General features: G+C 38.4%; 2 protein-coding genes across 4 annotated transcripts in view; one reads left to right on the forward strand and one right to left on the reverse strand.

Annotated features, from left to right (window-relative positions):
* Pink1 (PTEN-induced putative kinase 1) overlaps nt 1-9,234 on the reverse strand; it is a 139,703-nt gene extending 130,469 nt beyond the window's left edge. The window contains exon 1 of the mRNA XM_067150067.2: nt 8,664-9,234. Within this exon, the coding sequence (XP_067006168.2) occupies nt 8,664-9,065 (402 nt within the window). The 5' untranslated portion in view covers nt 9,066-9,234. The remainder of the gene's footprint in view (nt 1-8,663) is intronic.
* A 178-nt stretch (nt 9,235-9,412) lies between these two features.
* The window catches only part of LOC136876263 (ubiquitin-conjugating enzyme E2 J2), an 83,192-nt gene continuing 71,959 nt past the window's right edge, over nt 9,413-20,645 (forward strand). For all 3 annotated transcript variants that reach the window (XM_067150069.2, XM_067150068.2, XM_067150070.2), the window contains exon 1: nt 9,413-10,152. In XM_067150069.2, coding sequence (XP_067006170.1) covers nt 10,034-10,152 — 119 coding nt within the window. In that variant the 5' untranslated portion in view covers nt 9,413-10,033. The remainder of the gene's footprint in view (nt 10,153-20,645) is intronic.

Raw genomic sequence — 20,645 nt, forward strand, 5'->3', positions numbered from 1 at the left:
AGATAAGAAAGGCCCAAGAGTTGGAAGAAGCGGCCATGACCTTCGTTAAGGTACAGCCCCAGCATTTGCTTCCGCGTGAAAATGGGAAACTGCGGAAAACCATTTTCAGGTCTGCCAAGTGGGGTTGAAACCAGGAAGAGAATAACAGAAGCGACTACTGCAAACAGTTCAGCTTCAGCCTCTCAACCTCTAGAGCAGTTTTTTGTTGACTGTAAAGTGGCTAACCTCTTTTGTAAGGATGAGCATATATGGAAAACAACTGATTCAAACTGGAAAATACCCCCCTCCCAAAAATGAACATAGTTCATATCCAACCAGGACCTAAGCCAAATATAGAAGCTGATCCACTTAGGCATTTTAAATTACACTTTACTAACAACATAATACAAATGATACTTCGTAATGTGGAGTTTGCTTATGGTTTTAGCATTTTAGCACATCAATTTTACGTGTTAGTATTTGGAGTGGTGACTGAAATATTTTATACAAAAACAGCTCTCAAGCAAAGAAGTGCACTGTCGCCATTATTGTTTATTATACTGATGGATGAAATCATAAAACGTGTAAAACAGAGTATCAGTAGTGATATAGTGAATGCTTTGGTATTTGCAGATGTGGTGATTCGGGGAAAGGGAGAAAAGGAAGTAGAAAGGAGACTGGGCGTTTGAAATGAAAATCTGAAAGAGTTTGAAATGGTAATTAGTAAAAAGAAAAGTGTAGTCATGCACTGTGGAAAAGAGAAAAAGAAAAGCCAAGTGAACATAGATGGAGAACAGTTCGAGAATGTAGAACAGTTTACATATCTGGGTACCATTATTTTGAAGTAATGAAATCAAACCTGAAATTAACAGACTAAGTAAAGGTACATTTCATCATCAAGTCAGAGAGCTTTTATGGGATGACAAAGTACCCAATAGAGCATAGGAGTAGTCAACTCTTCAAATAGGCCTACTGGTATGAGTATTGTATTGCCCCTTGTTCTTCGAAGATGATGCTTGAGTGATTTAAACACTGATTCCCAAATACCGCCAAAGTGAGGTACGGATGGCAGGATAAAGTGCCATATGATCCCTTCCATCGATGTAGCTTCAGTAATTTTCTTCCTTCCTTCTGGACTGATCAAAAACCATTAAGTTTATTTCAGTTACTCCATTCATGTAGCTTCAGTAATCCTCTTCCTTTCTTCTGGATTGATCAAAAACCATTAAGTTTATTTCAGTTACTTGTAAGTGCTGACAAAATTGGTACTGTTGTTGCTATGTATATGAATATTAAGTGGTAATCCTCTCAGTGATGTAAACTGATGAAGGGCACACAAAGGTTTTGGTTGCGAGTTGTTATTACATCAAGATGAACTGCTCTAGTAGAAAAACGTGCTTACTTCATCCCGTGCCATGTTTTATCAAGATAATGCCTGTTGTTTAACACTAGGACCGCCGGAACATACTCTATACCTAGAACCGCCGATGCGGTCATTTTGACCGCTGTATTGGAATTATTATTTTTATTCTCAATACGTATAGTAACGCATTATCGTTTTAAATATGTATTACTAAGTGTAAACATTAATTATAGGATCTAACACGGAACAGAAACAAATTATTTAATTGTATTGCAAATGTAATATTTTCCTCATTTATTACAAACACAAAAACGTCACTATGAAACATACTTATCTAATAAACATTGTTTTACTTCAAATTCTTTTAGTCTGAACGGTAAAATAGTTAGCCTATTACTCATTATCAGAAAAGAAAATTTAACATTTCATTTGGTGTAATTTATGACCTAAGACATGTTTGCCAAATCCACGTACCACAACATATTTGTGTCTTCCTTTTCTTCAGTGTATTTGTACACGCTGATGCAATTCTGCGTCTTTAAAAGCAGGAACTGCGTACCACGACTTTAGCTATGTTCTTTGAGCAAGAACCACACACTCGCTTTTTGCACTTTCTGCAGGTAAAACTTGTCTCATTCCTGCATTTTTCATTTGGGATTGCCTCTTCTGTACCTTTCCTTGCACAGGCTCCCGAAATTCGGGTTCTGTATCCACAGACTTAGGTTTAGATCCCATGTACCCCATACGAAATTCCTGTGCTAGCTTCAGGATGTCATTTCGGCGACTGATCTTCTTCCCTGTCACTTTCTGAAAATGATCCAGAAGTTGATAGCTGCCGAGTCAAGAATATTATGAAATACATCTTTGTGTAGTGGATCGAACAGTACATTTTCTTCCCATTTGATCCAGCACGTCCACACCATATTTCGTATTGTTGAAGAAGTCTTCTCTTTCGGGAATCCTTTGGATTAGCTTCAAGTTCGACTTCTGAGTGCAAAGTACTGTACAGTATAGAATGACATTCTTGTTTCGTTTACCTTGATAAACTGTGTGTCATTGGAATGTTTCAGGAGAGTTGAGTCAAAGACTAGCTTTCATAGCGTTAACAGCTTTGGGAATTTCCTCCTTGATTGTTTAATGGTTCCAACAATATTCGTACAATTACTTTTCAACTTCTTACCAAGTTTCTCTGTTGTAAAAAGTTGTCTGTAGTCACTGTTCGTCCCTTCTTTTGAAACGGCTCTATCAACTTCATTACTACACTTTCGGGAAGAGTCGTCACGTGGTCTGAGGTTGTCTTTTCCTAGGTAAGGATACCCACTGCACGGAAACTTTGAGTCAACGTCCACGAGAAGCCAAAACTTAATTCCAAATTTATTTTGTTTGTTGGGCATGTACTGTAAGAATGGACACCTTGTTTTGCTTGGAAAAAGCTGCTCATCAGCAGGCAGATTTTCACCTGGAATAAAAGTCAATCGACAATTTTCAATGAATTTGTTCCATACTTTTGTTACTAACGCAAATTTATCAGTCTTCAAATGTTCTAATCTTGTAGTTCTGATGTCGAAACGCAAAAATCTTCGGATTTCTCGAAAACAGTTCCCCTCCCATTGTTTCATTGAAGAAAGGTGGCCCCCACTTTTTAGACCAGAGTTCATCAGGTTTAGTGCTACTGGCTCCAAGAACACCACGAGCATACACTAAGACAATGAATGCCTCCAGTTTTTCTAAACTTACACTCTACAATTTATCTCCTAGAACACTTTTTCCTTCCGTTTCCGTACAGTGTTTGATGTGTTTCAATACAGATTCATCAATAAAAAGTCACCATGCACTCGCTACACTGTCGTCAGGAACATACCGCTTTGAATATGGAGTGGGTTCTGGATTTGCTTTCAAGATGTTGTGACAAGCCATCCTGCCAGGTGTAGTATTCCCAAACTCTCCTACAGTCCACTCTGTGATGCCATCTGTACCTAGTAACGTACCGGTAATACTTGGTCCTGAGAGACTTGTGTTGATGCGTCCCCTCTTATTTCCAGCTTTCCATATTACATTTATTTTACTACTATAATAGAATAGTTGAAAACTTTCAGTTCTCGGCCTATTCCGGGTATAATTGCAGTCTAAATGCTGAATTTCAGTACCAAAGTTGAAATGTTGACATCAAGATAACGTATATCGTTAGGGAATCACGACAGCGGAAGATATTCGCTACTTCCAGAGGAGAGTGGCTCTTTAGTTCTCGTAGCCGCCTTTTGATACATGAATAAAGAAGAGAATGAAGAATGGAATGGCCGTACATAAACTATCCGAGTTTCCTTGTTGTGCTTACATTATTGCAGGGAGAATAATTATAAACAAATGTTATCTCAACCAGAGGAATAAGCACATGTTCTAACACATTTTATTATGATAATCAGTACAGCGGTCATATACAGCGGTCAAAATGACCACTTCAGCAGTTCTAGGTATACTCGTTACCTAGATTCTAACCAATGATGCAAAATTAATTAAATTTAACACGGATGATTCTGAACGGTAATCAGGAAAAGCCACTGAAGCCCTTTGCAATACGACAGAAAATGTGGTCAAAATAAGGCTTTGAAAATGTGTAGCGGTCATTTTGACCGCTCCGGCGGTTCTAGTGTTAAAGGGGCCTAACAGCTAGGTCATCGGCCCTGTTTTATCAAGAAAGGCCCTGCATAATCTATACCAGTGTTAAGGAATGGCCTTGCTGGTATGACTCATTCCTTTGAGCAAGAACCACACACTCACTTTTTGCACTTTCTGCCGGTAAAACTTGTCTCATTCCTGCATTTTTCATTTGCTGAAGAGTCTACGCCTTTAACTTAAAACAGAAAACGCAAGAGTGAGTGCACCTTTTCACAAGTTGACATAATCTTGATATCCAGTATCTTTGACTCAGTGATGCTATTAGTAGCTGTGGTGCAGCATGTAGTCATCTTTGATGTTCATTGTTTATTATAAGCTTAGTAAAGTGATGATCAGGTGGTAGGATAAGTTGATGCATAGCATCATAAGATATGAATGCATTTAGTAATCTCCCTCCAACATGTAGGTACCCATTTTGATTCAAAATCTGATCCAAACTCTCCATCATACTGACTGGATGAATACATTTACCAGTACACAAGTATGAAGGATGAGCTGTCCACCTAATCAATACTTTATTTTACAAAGTGTCTAGAATTATTTATATTAAAATACAGTACCAATTTAGACCTGTAAATAGGTCATCAGCTGTTGATGAACCTGCTGAATAGCAATTGTGCAGAATAAAATACTACTAAAATTAAATAAGAATGCCACTATTCTAATAAAATACATAATGTTATGATATTTACATATGGTACAATAAAGGGCTGTGACTTGCTGGAGTCTTATGAATGCCACATTTTCCAAAAACAGTACTGCTAAAAGGTTAAAAATAGGGTACAATTCTTAAAGTTCAAAATGGACACTGAGGTTTGGTGTCGAGTTCAAAAAACTATGCTGTATGCCAACATGAAAAAAATGAAATGGCGTATGGCTTTTAGTGCCGGGAGATCCCAGGACAGGTTCAGCTCGCCAAGTGCAGGTCTTTTATTTGACTCCCGTAGCCGACCTGCACGTCATGATGAGGATGAAATGATGAAGACAACACATACACCCAGCCCCCTACCAGGGAAATTAACCAAAGATGGTTAAAATTCCCGACCCTGCCAGGAATCGAATCCGGGACCCGTGTGACCAAAGGCCAGCACGCTAACCATTTAGCCGGACTGTGCAAACATTATGTCATACGATATATATATAGTACAATTAAAGTGCTTTGGCTTGCTGGAGTCCCATGAGTGTCACATACTCCAAAAATTGTACTGCTAAAAGGTTAAAAATAGGGTACAATTCTTAGAGTTCAAAATGGTCACAGGTTTGGTGTCAAGTTGAAATGTCTATGCTGTATGCCGACGTTATGTCCAACTGTTGTATAGATATATTCAGGTGCATTGTTGGGCTGCAAATATGCGGGGATCATTGCGTTCAGCAGAAATGAGGTTCTGTAGCTTGTTTAACAGATACTATGTTCATTCTTAGTCTATATTTTGCTGATACATGCTAGTTTTATAGAATCCTTCTTACCGAGCTCGATAGATGCAGTCGCTTAAGTGCGGCCAGTATCCAGTATTCGGGAGATAGTAGGTTCGAATCCCACTGTCGGCAGCCCTAAAGATGGTTTTCCGTGGTTTCCCATTTTCACACCAGACAAATGCTGGGGCTGTACCTTAATTAAGGCCATGGCCGCTTCCTTCCCAGTCCTAGACCCTTCCTGTCCTATCGTCGCTGTAAGACCTATCTGTGTCGGTGCGACGTAAAGTCAATAGCAAAAAAAAAGGAATCCTTGTTGAGGCATAATATGCTTTGTATGATATATTGAATTATATGAAAGTAGGTTGAGAGAGCTCCCCTCTTCATACTTGCATTCCTGCTCAGGTAAATTCAAAATATCTGAGAAGGAATAAAAGGAAGGTAGGAATTAGAATGGTTTGTGTGCTATAGCATGTGTATTACGTGTGGGCTGGATATGTCTTCGAGTATGGTCGGGAGCGTGCTGCACATTGTTGCGTTTATGTCGTGTGGCTGTCGTAGCGTTCAGATTGAGAGGTAGTGGGGAGGGGGAAGCAGCTTGTGGAGGGGGTGAGGTATGTCTTTTGGGTTGTGTGTGGGTTTGCATCTGCTGATTCTTTTTAAATATGTCTCTTTTAGAATGGGAATGGCTGTGTTGAAGAGAATATTTGTTTTATCTGTGATTTAATTTAAGTTCAAGTTAGGATTAGCGTACTGGTCCATACTGATGTAAAAATCTTCCATTATATTGAGCAATGGGCCTGTGGGGTTCATATTTAAAATTTCCGTGTCATTCTCAATTTTAGTGAACTTATGCTTATGATTCTAGACATGTTGCCCTATGGATTAAAAGTGATTATCTCTCTATCAGTCATTCTAATTCCTACCTTCCTTTTCTTATTTCTCAGATCTTTTGAATTTAACTGAGCGGGAATGCAAGTATGAAGAGGGGAGTTCTCTCAACCTACTTTCATATAATTCAATTTATCATACACAGCATATTATGCCTCAACAAGGATTCTATAAAGCTAGAATGTATCAGCACGATATAGACTAAGAATGAACCTAGTACCTGTTAAACAAGCTAAAGAACCTCATTTCTACCGAATGCAATGTTCCCCACATATTTGCGGCCCAACAATGCACCTGAATATATCTAAAGAAGGACATAACGTTGGCATACAGCATAGATATTTGAACTTGACAGCAAACCTCAGCGATCATTTGAACTCTAAGAATTGTACCCTATTTTTAACCTTTTAGCAATACAATTGGCACTCATAGGACTCCAGCAAGCCAAAGCCCTTTAATTGTACCATATATATAGGGAACTACATATCTCGTATGACAATGTTGGCATACAGCATAGATTTTTGAACCTGACACCAAAACCTCAGCAACTCTTTGAACTCTAAAAATGGTACCTACCCTATCTTTAACCTCTTAGCCCTTGCTAAGGTAGCTGGAATTAAAACTCCATTACTGATCCGAACGTCAGCATACCAAATGTACCTCTTGGCAATACTGTTTTTGAAAAATATGGCATTCACAGGACCCCAGCAAGTCAAAGCTGTTTATTGTACCATATGTAAATATAACATTATGTATTTTATCAGAATAGTGGCATTCTTGTTTAATTTTAGAATTGTTTTATTCTGCACAATCACTATTAAGCAGGTTCATCAACAGCTGATAACCTATTTATAGGTCAAAATCAGTACTGATTTTAATGTAAATAATTCTAGACACTTTGTAAAATAAAGTATCAATTAGGTGGACAACTTTTCCTTCATACTTGTGTGCTCAAATTATCAATATGGACTGTGAAGTTGATAGATTATAGTACATTTACCAGTAGTAAAATTTTGAGATGATCTTTAAAATAAGAATTTGGACAATTTTAATGCAAATCTTCTTGAGAGCTTTAGTTATTTCTTCAGGCTTCAATGCCAAGGCGTCACACTCTTGTGCCTTTTTTTTTTGGTGCAATTACAGGCAAATCTTAGACAATAACTGATTGTTCTAAGTACCGGTAAGTGATTCAGCAATGAGAATCTACTAAGAAAGGAATCATCTTGGGCAATGATGATCAACGTCTACATCCTCTGCTCTGGGATCTTGATAGTTTTAGTAGGAAATTCCCGACTAGGCTAAGATGAAGGGTCGTAGCATAACCAAGCGGGTTCATTCCATCTTAAAGCATTCTTGAGAACATTCGGTTAAAATCCTCTTGAAATTAAGTCTGCAGGTTTATCCTGCGATTTAACATGCCAGCAGTTTTCAGGAGCAATTTCCTGTATTTCTGCTATTCCATTGGTAACAAATATTTTCCAGCTTGTAGGGCAAGCACGCAACCAAGCCAAGAAGGTGGTTGAATCAGTCCAAAGAAATATCCCTACTATTGGCAGACAAAGGGAATCAAATACTATTACTGGGCTGAGTGGCTCAGACGGTTGAGGCACTGGCCTTCTGACCCCTGCTTGGCAAATTTGATCCTGGCTCAGTCCGATGGTATTTGAAGGTGCTCAAATACGTCAGCCTTGTGTCAGTAGACTTACTGGCACATAAAAGAACTCCTGCAGGACAAAATTCCAACACCTCTGCATCTCCGAAAACTGAAAAATAGTTAGAGGGACGTAAAAAAAAAAAAAAAAGAAATTTATTATTCTCAAGTACTTTCTATAGTAACAACATTTTGGGTATGCCTACATGGTTTTCACCACACAGTGTGCAGCAAAAATGAATTCCATCAGCCAGATCTATAGCACTGCATCTGCTTGCTGTGTGGAGGGCAGTGTGGTAGATATCATGTGATGTGGTGTAAACAAAGGCCACACTAACTCTTTTGCAGTGAAGAAGAAAGGTCTACTCACAAATAGGTGTTAAATGTTCATGTACGCATTAATATGGCCCTTGGCTGCAATAAAGCTATTATAATCTTCATAAAGCAGCCACCAACCAACCTAAATGCTTTGCTACAGGTTTCACAGATTCAAACACTCAACAGAGAGATCAGTTCTACTATTGTCTCTTAACACCTTTGCCCTAACTTTGAGGCAAACATTATAGTAAGTGAACCTTTTCTTGATACCTGAGCTCCCTAGTGCTGAATCGGAACTTTGTATCAAGAAAGGTTAGCGTATATACTATAAAAGGTACTCAATGATAACCATCAGCCAGAAAGTATACTTACTCTAATTTCCCAGCAGATTCCTTCCAACTGGTCATCCTTGGTTAGAATCCCTGTCCCAGATGCAAGGCTAACTCCAACGAGTGCAAAAAATGGTGCAGAGTCTCCGTATAACAATCTTTTCGCTGCTTTTCTACGTAAATCAGCTGCCAATGAATTAGTCACCCGTTTAAGGACATTGTCAACGAAAAGACGGCGGGCATGCAAATGAACTTGATAGCCAACATTTCTTATTGCTGATGCTCTACTTCCAGGGTTTGGGCTCGACTCAATTGCTACTCCCTTTGGAAAAATATTTAATTTGACTCCTTCAGCTACCTCCGAATAATTCTGATGGGGCTTGTAACTCCGCAGTAAAATGCGACCATTTTGTATCAATCTAACTGCAATTGCTCGTATAGACATTTCGCTGTCTTGGGCAGACTGCGCCCAACGGGACGCAAATCTTACTAAGAGGAGCTTCAATTTGCTGGATTTGTAAAACCTTCTGGCAATAGAACTGACAACTCAACGTCAAACCAACTTCCAATCACAAAAAATATTCACTTCAACTGCATCTCTCGCAGATCGCAATGAACCAATCACTGAAGGGCAAGATGTCATAGAAATACGCAATTGCTCAGCAGCTGTTTACGGACATGACGTACGATTGATGATGGCTCTCCATAAATAGACCTGTATTTACTTTTTTCTGAATATGTCCAAATGAATTTCAATCGTTACAAAAATCAAAGCAAAATTTAGACTCTAAAAGAAAAGGAATATTTAGCGTGTGAGTTGTACAGCAAGCTGCCAGAAATAAATATTCTATTTTGTCTCAAATCTGTAGGTGACGTTAATGTCCTACTTTCATACATCCGGAAATTGTTAGCCAGTACTGTTCCGTGTATTTAACTTGTGACAATTTTTCAGCAATCGGAAACATTTTCTGAGGGTGCATTTTATAAATTAACTTCGTGTATGTGACAACTGAAACCTCAGATATCTGAAATTAGTCGCCATCTACTTGATGACTTCACGTAACCTTCAGTGATGGGCAACACGCACGATGTGTGTGAAACCGTAGTTGCCATAGCATTCAGTCATTTTGCTATGATGCAATTGTTTTCTGTTGGGGTTGGGCGTGTATGGTATTATTAATATTATTCTTTGCGTTAAAATTTAACGAGTGTAATTGTTATTCAGGGTTTGGTGAGACGTTTGATTCCGTGTTATACCGACGTAGCATTTCAACGTCAGCTGTCTTGAATGACAATGTTGAAATGCAAAGTGATGGAAGTGATGTATTAATTCAATCGTGGATCTGATTTGAATTGCATGCTAGTGTTGAGTGATTATATGGCTTCGTTATGAATAGTTAATGACGTGTGAAAATGTCAGTTCGTAAAAGTAACACAGCAACTGCACGTCTCAAACAAGACTATTTAAGATTAAAGAGGGATCCGGTTCCCTATGTAGTGGCAGAACCATTGCCATCGAATATATTGGAGTGGTAAGATATCTTCAAGGTTTTATTTAAAGTTTTTTCTATTTATATGTATAATTTAGCATGCTGACTTATATCTTTTGCAGAGGGGAAAAAATAAATACAAGTAAGTTAAACTTCTGTGAACCTCAAAGAAAAAAAGTGAACTCACAGTAGGGATGAACGCTGTGGTTTAATTCGAGTGCTTCTGCTGTAAATAAGATACCTGGAGATACGTGATACATACAGAAAGGCATACAAACGCAATGAAAAACTTAACCTTTGCTTGGTGTGTAAAGGGTTTAGCCCACATAAAGCAGATGAATAACACTGCTCCACATGGACATTGCCCTGGATTGCAGCTAATTGTCAAGTCTAAAAACTCTTATGAGGGAAGTTAGTATGTGACAAGTTTAATGCCCTTGAACTTTAAGATTGCTAGACAATATAATAGCTTAGTCCAGTTTAATTAAATCCCCAACCTACATTTTTCCACGTGAATGTTTATGCACGTACATTGTATGATAATTTGTAACTTTGTAACTTGGAACCATTGGTGTTAACGAATAGTTCTGCATTTACATCTTGAGCATAAAACACCATTCCTATTGGCTGCAGGGCAGTTGCTATTGTCTCTGATAGAGCTTGCATCATGTGTGGCCCACTGCTACTGCATTCCATAAAAATAATGAAACCCTGGTGTTTGTGAGTGCCCTTGAGGTAACATGTCTGCTGAAGCACAGGTTGTCTTGACTCTCTCTTTAGAATCTGTTGTTAGTGAGTGGTGTTCTTATTCAGTGTAGTAGTAGTAGTAGTAGTAGTAGTAGTAGAAACGGCAGGAACAAAGCCAGAATCCGCTGGCACAGCTATGACAGGACCTCTTGGGTAGTAGGAGTTTCAGGTGGGAAAAACCTACAAGTTGCTGAAGAATATTGCCCTTTTACCTTCCATCGTGTCTTTTACATTGTTCATAAGTGCAGTTACTGCAGGTAAAATTGTATTTTTATGTCGTGCAGATCTTGGGTATCATCCGGCTAAATGTCCTGCAATGTTAATAATAGCAAAATGTAAAAGATTCTAATGTGGTTTTTTCTTACTAACTCGTTTGCAGTTTTAGGAAGGTGAAAATCATGCAAACAATATCTAAAGTAGATGAGAGGAGAGATCCATCCTTTATGCTGGTTGGGGACCCACAAATCTACCCCTAGAAGTATTCTCAGTTATATCATAGCGAATCGAAGAGGAAGTGCGACATCTTCACAGTTACCGTGGACCGCCGCACAGATGGCACTGCCATCCACAGTGATGACTGAGCGCGAGGATAACAGAGGCATTATCGGGACTACTACTTCAAAATCTACTAAGAAACTCAAGCATGCAACTTACGTTTGAAAATTATATCATCTGCTGTACACTTTGGAATATTTTCTGGATGATTTCGCTGCCTTCGAAGTAACCAGCTCCCTTCTTTTCTCCTTCGTGCGGAAGAATAATCAACATTTCAAGTAGTGAAATACGAGTTTTGGTAGCAAACACAGCACATGATTTTCACAGCACCCCAACTGCGAAGACTTCACTTTAATAACATCTAAGTTATCCAAGCACTCGAAGAAAGTATCATCCCATAAACTATCCATACACGATAGCTTTTCCGCAACATTATTTTCCACTCACAACAACACATTATAAACACTTTCCGGCGCATATGTGAGATGTGGTGCTTTGCATTGAGCCGTAATCTTTAATTAGTGTTAGGGAAGCAGGCACATTATCAGTCGGTTTGCCGAAAAGGAAAGTACGACATAAATCACACTGAATCACATTTGAAATATTCCGCACTATGTAACCGGCTAAATGATACACTAAGTACTCTTTGCTACAATTCCGCCCACTCAACTCAAGTAAACTGTTTTCCCAGTCTGGTATTAGAATGTCATTTTTGATGTTCACAATTTTTTCCCTGATTTCATCTACAGCTTGTGTCTTTACTGCACAATTTTTACTTTCAATTTCTCTTGCAAGAATACGCATTTGATTAATAAGAGACGTCAATGGGGATTCAGCTCTGTACCCAGTTTCCGCCAGACGATAAGGCAAGTTTAGTTGGTACGTAAATAGACTGCAACATGTGTAAATGTAGAAAGTCAATAGTGGACGGATGATCATCACATCTTAGTGATCGCAGGATACCGAAATGATGTTCTAGGGGATCTTGATTAAATTTTCCTGTCAAAATTTAGCTATATTTGTGTTCCCACAAATATTCAGACACTTCTAAGGTACTTTCCACGGTAACACTTAAAGACTCCAGTGTCCTTTGTGAAACGAATTAATTTTTAGTATCTGTGAGAACATTCTGCCATTTCATTAAAGTTTCATGTGCTTGTGATCCTTTATACAGTGCGTGAATGGGAATAGCCGAATTTATTGCGTCAATCAGACAGTTTAAATCGCTTGTGAAAATTTCCGTTTGTTTACTGTCTTTTAAACCTTGTGTTTTAATACCCCGAGAGAATGCTATACCATTAGCGACTGATCTACTGAATAGTTGAAATGCCAGTCTTTCATTCATTCGCTGTAACGAATTAGGATCCAATTGGGCAGAGGTCGGTTTGTAGCAAACTTTCAATCTGGAAAATTCAGGAGAAGAGTCACATTCGTAAACTTTCCTGTAGAATGAATAATCAACAATATTGCCATTATAATTAACCTGTCCTTTGTCATGATAATGATTTCATACACATTTAAATATATGTGGCGCGTCTGAAAATGCCCATAATTTTCTGCTGGAGTCAGCTGGTTTGGAAATATAACACTTCAGATTCTTTTGTTACCAGATATTCCTAAGCATTTCCACAACTTATTATTCAACAGGGTACCATCCGATGTGAAACCAATGATTCGGACACCTACCTGATCTAATTGTATGATGACTGGAATGAGAATGTTTGCAATTATATCACCAGGGGTGGCGTTCCGGCTAGCATACATCGCTAATCGTTGTATCCAGTTATATAGCAAAGGAACAAACATGAAAACTAGAGCATGATTTACCAACTGACCCTTGCTTTTATCTTCAGTAAATTTCCTCAAATCAACAAAACCATTTACTTGCAACGATTCCGAGTGAAAGCGAATTTCTTCTCGTAAATTTACCTTGTTAAATATCAACATCCCTAAGCGTTCGTGTTCCTCCTTTCCATTAAAATAATTTACTATGGCAGTGGTAGCATGCTCGTTTATGCCGTACGAACATTTTAGGCCCTTCACCAAATTTCTTAAGTGGGATTCAGAAGGCAAAGGCAGCCAGTCATGATTTAAACAGTGCTGATAACCCTTGGGAGACTTTATTTTTAAAAGAAGTGCATCAAAAAGAAATTCATCACTATATCTCATTCCTTTTTTACTTTTCGCTTGACATTTCTTTAACATTGCATTGACTATAATTTTCTAATTTTTGCTGAGAGAACCGAATTGTTTTGACTGAGTGAAATTTCTCTTTGATTTTATATCAGAAGTGTCTTTTTCAAGCAAATGTATCTTAACTTTAGCGACTTTGAGTTGATTCTGCGTTCTAATGAAATTACGTTTGATTCTTCTATCTCCTCTTTAATGGCGCAGTTGTTTTCCTAGCATCTGCGACATTAGAGCTATCTTCAACTGCTGAGTATACAGTTTGATCAACATCACTGATATTTACCAATCTGTTCAGGGCTTTTATTAGAGAAATCTCTTCGTGTGGATTGTCTATTGATGGGGGAGTTGCATTTCTTAACTGCCTTAGAAATGTAGTATACTTGGATAGATTAGGAAATATGTGAGGAAATGCTTCTGGTTTTAATTTCCAGCGCCCTCTTGGTATATCTACTCTTTCACCATAAACGAGTCTACTTTTACTAGAAAGTCATCGCAAAAATGAATGTCGCACATGAAACAGTTATGAGTTAATTTTCGGTCTTTTTTTATGGATAGCCTTCTCCCATTTCAGTAAAACACCACTCTCTTTAGGGGGCCTAAAGAAATGCCTACCTGAAGACGATCGGTCATATCCAGATCTGCAGCCGGGTAACACGAGGGCATGATGTGGTAGTTTCCTCCCGCACTGATATACGTTACGTTATAGCACAATAGCGATAAAGACCGAGGTATTTAAAACATAACACTTCTCACACCATTCAATCATGAATACACTAATAATGCAAACTGTCGAAACATCTCTGACAGCGACAATAATCGAGCAATAAAAATAACTACAACTGAAGGCGAATATAACATGGGCTAATGGGCAAGGGTTCAACTACCCTTTGCAAGGCTTGTGCAAAATACGTCACATGTATCATTTCTGGGTAGATCTATAGCATTTTAAGTCCCTTGGCTGCCTTCACCATATACGGAGCAGCGTCAGTTACAAATAGAAAAATGTGCTCTCTCTTTGCCCCATTTGGTCACGGCAGATTCATAGAATTTTTTCGAAGAAACTGCAGTGGTGGAATGATTTGTCTTCTCTAGCATTTCACATGTCAGAAGGAACGTGTCTCCAGGCCGGTCTTCATTCAGTGTGCCCACTGTATAATCACATTTGCTATACTGTATATCTTCCATTCACATCTGTAGTCTCATCTATTGAAACCCATATCTTGCGGTCTCCCACACCACGCCTTATTAAGTTTATTAAGTTCATAACAAGGGGTCAGATAGTCCTTCCTGAGAGTAGATTTGTTGGGGACAGGATGCTTTGAATATTTTTCAAGAAAGTGTCTGAAGCTTCGGTAGTTAAGTTTCTTTAAAGGAATACGGTATTCGACGAAACCATCATCTTGCAGAGATCTTGTGAAAATTGTGAACACTGTGAACTTGATGTCGGGGTTTCGAATAGCAGACGTTGCCTATTTTTGAGTGCAGAATGTCTAGTTACACAGTTCTTATGCTTCACAGTATTACAGTGTTGTAGCACAGTGAAGCGCCTTTTGGCAGCAACTTTTACCTCACAAAATTTACAGAATAATATCACACCATGTGTACTGGATATGTTTTCACCGAACTAGCAAACAAAACTTCACTAATCCTCACTAACCGAGACTTTCGTTTTAGGCATATTGAAGGCAACTGAATGACTGAAGCTCCCTCAATAACCAAGGTTATTCAGTGTGTTGGAGTAAGAGGGAAGGGCAAAAGAGACATATAAGAAGACAAATAATTGCAGAATTGCCTCTGCTTCCATGTAAACACTAGCCTGGTTTCCAGGAACTGACCTTACCAGCAAACAATAGCTCTTACCTGTGAGGAACATTCTATACACTACTTTCCAATGGTTGTTCAGTAGAACTATATTAGTCTATCCTGAAAAATAATTTCTAGAGCTTATTTCTGGTTTTTATAAACCAAATTCAAATGTAAATCACCAAAATATGCCACAATACTTAAAAAGAGGCTGAATATGCATTTATGTGCCCAATAAAACCTGTTTAATTTTGATCATCATACTTGGCAACTTATTGAAAATATGAGACTACAACGTTAACTCTCTTGGAGCCAGGAGCCGATCTGGTCAGCCGCTCACCACCAGCTTGAAGAGGCCAGAGCTCCGCTTCCACTCTACTACTGTAAAGTGCCAGGCCGTTTTAAGTGGAAATACATGTATTTTAAAATTCGCGTGTATCTACCGGTGTATACCAAATATCCCCATGAAATTTTCTACATATCGACTACATAGACTAAACAACTGGTTTAGAGTGATACAAAGAGTCAACAAATTTTCATTGTTGATTTACAGTTGTCGATATCATTTATTTTTAGGAAGAGAAAAGCATTTTTGCAATTTCTCTCTCAATATCTACATTGTAAAAATCATTTATCATATAAAGGAATATACATAATTATATATAATGTATTCCTAAATACAATTCTATAGAATAACCAATTTGAACGAGAAAAATAAAGTAAAAATTCAAACATATGTTACTAGTGAAAACAAGACAATTTTACTCACCGATAAGTCACATCTAGGCCTATGCATCGATGTATGGCATATGCTGACAAGATATTTTCTACATGCGAACAACATAGTATAAAAATAATTCTGAATTTTTAAAAATATAAAAAATAACAGTTGATATTATAGTTTTTGTTTTCAGCAAAATCATTTTCTCATTTTCGGTTCTAGTATATATTTGAAAAAGAACTCTACAATACAACAGAATATACGTAATTAAGAAATCTATGGCGCTAAAGCCCTGATTTGGTTTGGCCGACCAAGCGACCGCTGATCGGTTCGGAGACCTGCAGTTTACGAGGTGAGGCATGATCGGTGAGACAAATCCTCTGTCATTATTCTTGGTTTTCTAGACCGGGGTTGCCCTCTCACCCTCAGATATCTCCTCAATTGCAATCACTTAGGGTTACTTAGTTTGAGTGAAATTCGAACAACCCTCAGGACCAGGCGAAAATTCTTGACCTGGGCAGGAATCGAACCCATGACCTCCAGGTGAGAGGCAGGCACTCTACACTTGGCCCGCGGGGACCGGAATTTACGTAAAGATAGAGGACTATGTGACTATAAGGTTTAGCAGAGAGAAAGTGAAAAGTAATTTGAAGTATATGTGCGGAGAATCAGACGGAGGGCATGTTTAGATCCAAGAATTTCTTTGAAGGAGTCAGGAGGTTGAGGAATATTGTCGGGTTCATTGGGACAAATTTCCACAAAATGTTCTCCAGAGACATTATCATCATCTTTGTTATCACTAGTTTCATCTACCACCATATTCAGAGTAGCTTTAGTGCCGTTAAAAACAATTAAACGTCTCTTCTTTAGCTGTGGCGATTCCGCGGGCGTGTACGGTATAATTACGTCGCTACTCTCTGAATTAAATTTACTATCGCTATCCCATAAATCATCTGCGTGGGCCAAAAGTATTAAGGGGGCAATTTTTTGCCAGGTTATTAAAATGCAACAATTCGTTTGTTCCAAATACTGCATTAATTCATCGTCATCAATAACTGCTGAGAAAATATCACATGAAGAACTTGCCATTTTGCTGTCACAAATCCACTCACTGCAATCTCGTACTGACAGGTTAACGATATTTGTAAACACAGGAAAAGAATCTTGTGAAAGCTATAACACCCTCTTAGAACTGCCAAAGCAAGATCACACACACAATAAGGTGTAGCCCCTTTACTACAAGTTGTAACAAAAGTATGCACATCACTATAGGTTGCCTCAAAATTATGTATATCACAGAATTTTAAGCCGACCGATGTAATCAGCTCTGGCAACTTCCGAATGGATATTTAAAGGCTGACCTGATCGGCTTTGGCAATTTAAAGGGCGGATGCTTGCACTACTGCCTGGCACCAAGGGAGGTAAGGAAAAAAATATGACTTGTTATACAAATCTGTAAGATGATGTTGATGAAATTGTGCTTGAAGAACTGGAAAGAATGATAAACACCATATTCATAAAGCAGTAGGAATAGAAAAAATTAGAGCTGAAATAGTGGGAAGGAAAAGGATATAATGACTTCACAGGGTAATAAGATTAGCTTGGAATGTTAGTTCTGTACCTTCTGATTAGATGAAAGTAGTAATTGTACCTGTCTTTAAGCAGGGGAACGGGAAGAATGCAACAACTATCAAGGTATTTTATTGACCAGTATACCAGGCAAGGTGTTCATTTGCATTTTGAAAGGGAGGGTGTGGTCAATGGTTGAGAGTAAGCTGGATGGAAACCAGTGTGGTTTCAGGTCACAGAAGAGCTGTCAGATCAGATTTATCAGTATGGGCCAGGTAATTGAAAAGTGCTACGAGGGGAAGAGACAGTTACGTTCTAGTTTTGTAGATCTTTTGAGTAGGCATATGACGGAATACCAAGGGAAAAGTAGATGGCTGTACTGGAGGATTATGGGTTTAAGGGTAAATTATTAAAAGCAATCAAAGGCATTCCTGTTTACAACCGGACGACAGTGAGAATTGATTGTAGAATGAGTTTGTACAGATACTTACAAGGGTGTAAGCTTTCACCTTTGTTGTTCATATTCTACATGGATCATCTACAGAAAGGTATAAAGTGACATGAAGGGGTTCAGTTTGGTGGAAATGTAAGCAGTTTGACATATGCCGGCTTGCTCCTAATGACAAACTGTGCTTCAAGCCTGCAATCTAATAGCTTGGAACTTAAAAATAGGTGCAGTGAGGATGATATGAGTATTAGTAATTTCAAGACTAAAGTAATGTCAGTAGGGAAGAAACCTAGGAGAATTGAATGGCAGATCAGGAATACAAAACTGGAAATCGTAGATCATTTCAAGTTTTTAAGATGTGTATTCTCCCAGGGTGGTAGTGAGATTGAATCAAGGTGCAGCAAAGCTAATCGAACAACAGTATTCTGTAAGAAAGCTCGCGGATGAAACTATCTTTATACAGGTCTGTTTTCAGACCAATTTTGTTGTGCAGGAGTGAAGGTTGTGCAGACTCGAATTACCTTTGAGTTAGCTGGAAAATTTGTCATGTCCAATAACAGACCAATATCTATTACCTTTATACTGTTTAAGGCTTTCCTATGGGTATTTGGACAGGTACTACATTGTACCAAAGTCTCATTAAGTATATACCGGTATTAGGTGTAAGGATATAAGTTTTTTTTATGCTAGTGGTTTTACGTCGCACATACACAGATAGGTCTTATGGCGACGATGGGATAGGAAAGGCCTAAGAGGTGGGAGGAAGCAGCCATGGCCTTAATTACAGCCCCAGCATTTGCCTGGTGTGAAAATGGGAAACCACGGAAAACCATCTCCAGGGCCGCCAACAGTGGGATTTGAACCCACTATCTCCCGGATGCAAGCTCACAGCCGCGCCTCTAACCGCTCGGCCAACTCGCCCGTTTATATCTTATAAGTTAGAAGTAACACTTGAAAGTAGCGAGAATGATCACTGGTACAAACAGGTGGGAACAATGGCAGGGGGGTACTCAGTAGAGGTCTCGAAACTACCCACTTCATTCGCTTACGTGGGCACGTGAATATTATAATGAAATATGAACCAAGCTATATATTTGGAGGGAGTTTCTTTACAAATTTACTATAAACACTGGAAGATCAACTCTTTGCGTTATCTTGTACTGTCTTTCACATCGTTACAAACATTCACCATTCCTATTTTATTTCTTGTAATACAGAATAAATCAAATGAGTGTCATTTACTTTATCTGGGTTAAGCAAGCTGTGGTGTTTTTTTTTTTATTCACTGATTAGGCTACCAGCTGAACTGAAATTTCTTCCACTTGCCATTTTGAAGGCGTTGTTTGACATGTGGTACTGTATTTCATGGGCATTCTATATTAGGTGGTGGCAGTTATTGTTTCAAGAGGAAGCACAACTGAGCAACCATCCTGTATTAAAACTAATCAGAAGGAAAATGGAAGACTTCAAACAATTTGAAGACTGAAAGTATATACAAAAGAAAGGGAAGAGTCGCGAAGGACATGAAAATGAAGAGAGTTGATCATGGGAGGTCAGATAGGAAGGTTAAAAGTGAAGAACCTGACACAACTAGGTGGAAGCAATGCCAGAATCAACTAGGATAACCGTGGTCGCCAACCTATGCTCCCAAGTTCAGAGCCGCTGGTCCCTCTTTAGTCGCCTTTTACGGCAATACCATGAATGTATTCCACCACCCTCTTCCACAGGGGTACGTACTGTATTAGCCCGCACTTTACACAAGTGTGTTTTCATAAGTGCTGTAGTAAATGCAAGCATCAATACTGAAGCACAGCATTCATACAATTCAATCATACATGTTGACTGTTGGCAGCTGTTATTAGCTGGAAGTTTTCCCACACTTCTGTCTTCATTCCTTCTTTCTTTTGTATTCCATATTTCTTCCTCTCAAGTTTTGGTTCCACTGTGTCTTTAGATTCCCATTCCATGATCGCAATTTCGATTTTTGTTGCCTAGTCCATATCAACGCCGAACCACGAGAAAATGTGTGAACAGAATTTAATAAAAATCGATATGTTAAGTTTGGGATTAAGGTACTACAGTTTCGACTTTAAATAATTTTTATTCACTCTGGATGAAATGGTAGTTCAGGGGAAGGTGCCTAAAATTTAAATTTTTTAATACCTATGTTATTAGTCCTATTGAAAATTATTACATAACAAGAGGTAATACATTTTCCAATTATTAATGTCATACAGTTTTACCATACCGATTATGATAATAGAATTGGTGAATTTAGTCTTTTGTTGCTTAGTCTGTATGAACGCCGAGCATGGGTAACATGAAAATCTTGTTTAATCATGTTAACTGGCGATGGTATTTGTCATGATTTTCTTACGGTGTAAAATCGTATGGTCATCGGTCCGTATTGACAAGGAAAATTGTGAAGAATATTATAATGAGATCATGTAAAGGAATGATTGCTTGAAGAAGGGAGGAGGGAAAATGATCAACAATAACATTACAGTGATCAGTGTTGTGGTGTGATTAGTCTCTTATGCTGTCACTCATTTCCGACAGATG

This window comes from Anabrus simplex, chromosome 6 (genome assembly GCF_040414725.1).
Source record: "Anabrus simplex isolate iqAnaSimp1 chromosome 6, ASM4041472v1, whole genome shotgun sequence".
Lineage (NCBI taxonomy): Eukaryota > Metazoa > Arthropoda > Insecta > Orthoptera > Tettigoniidae > Anabrus > Anabrus simplex.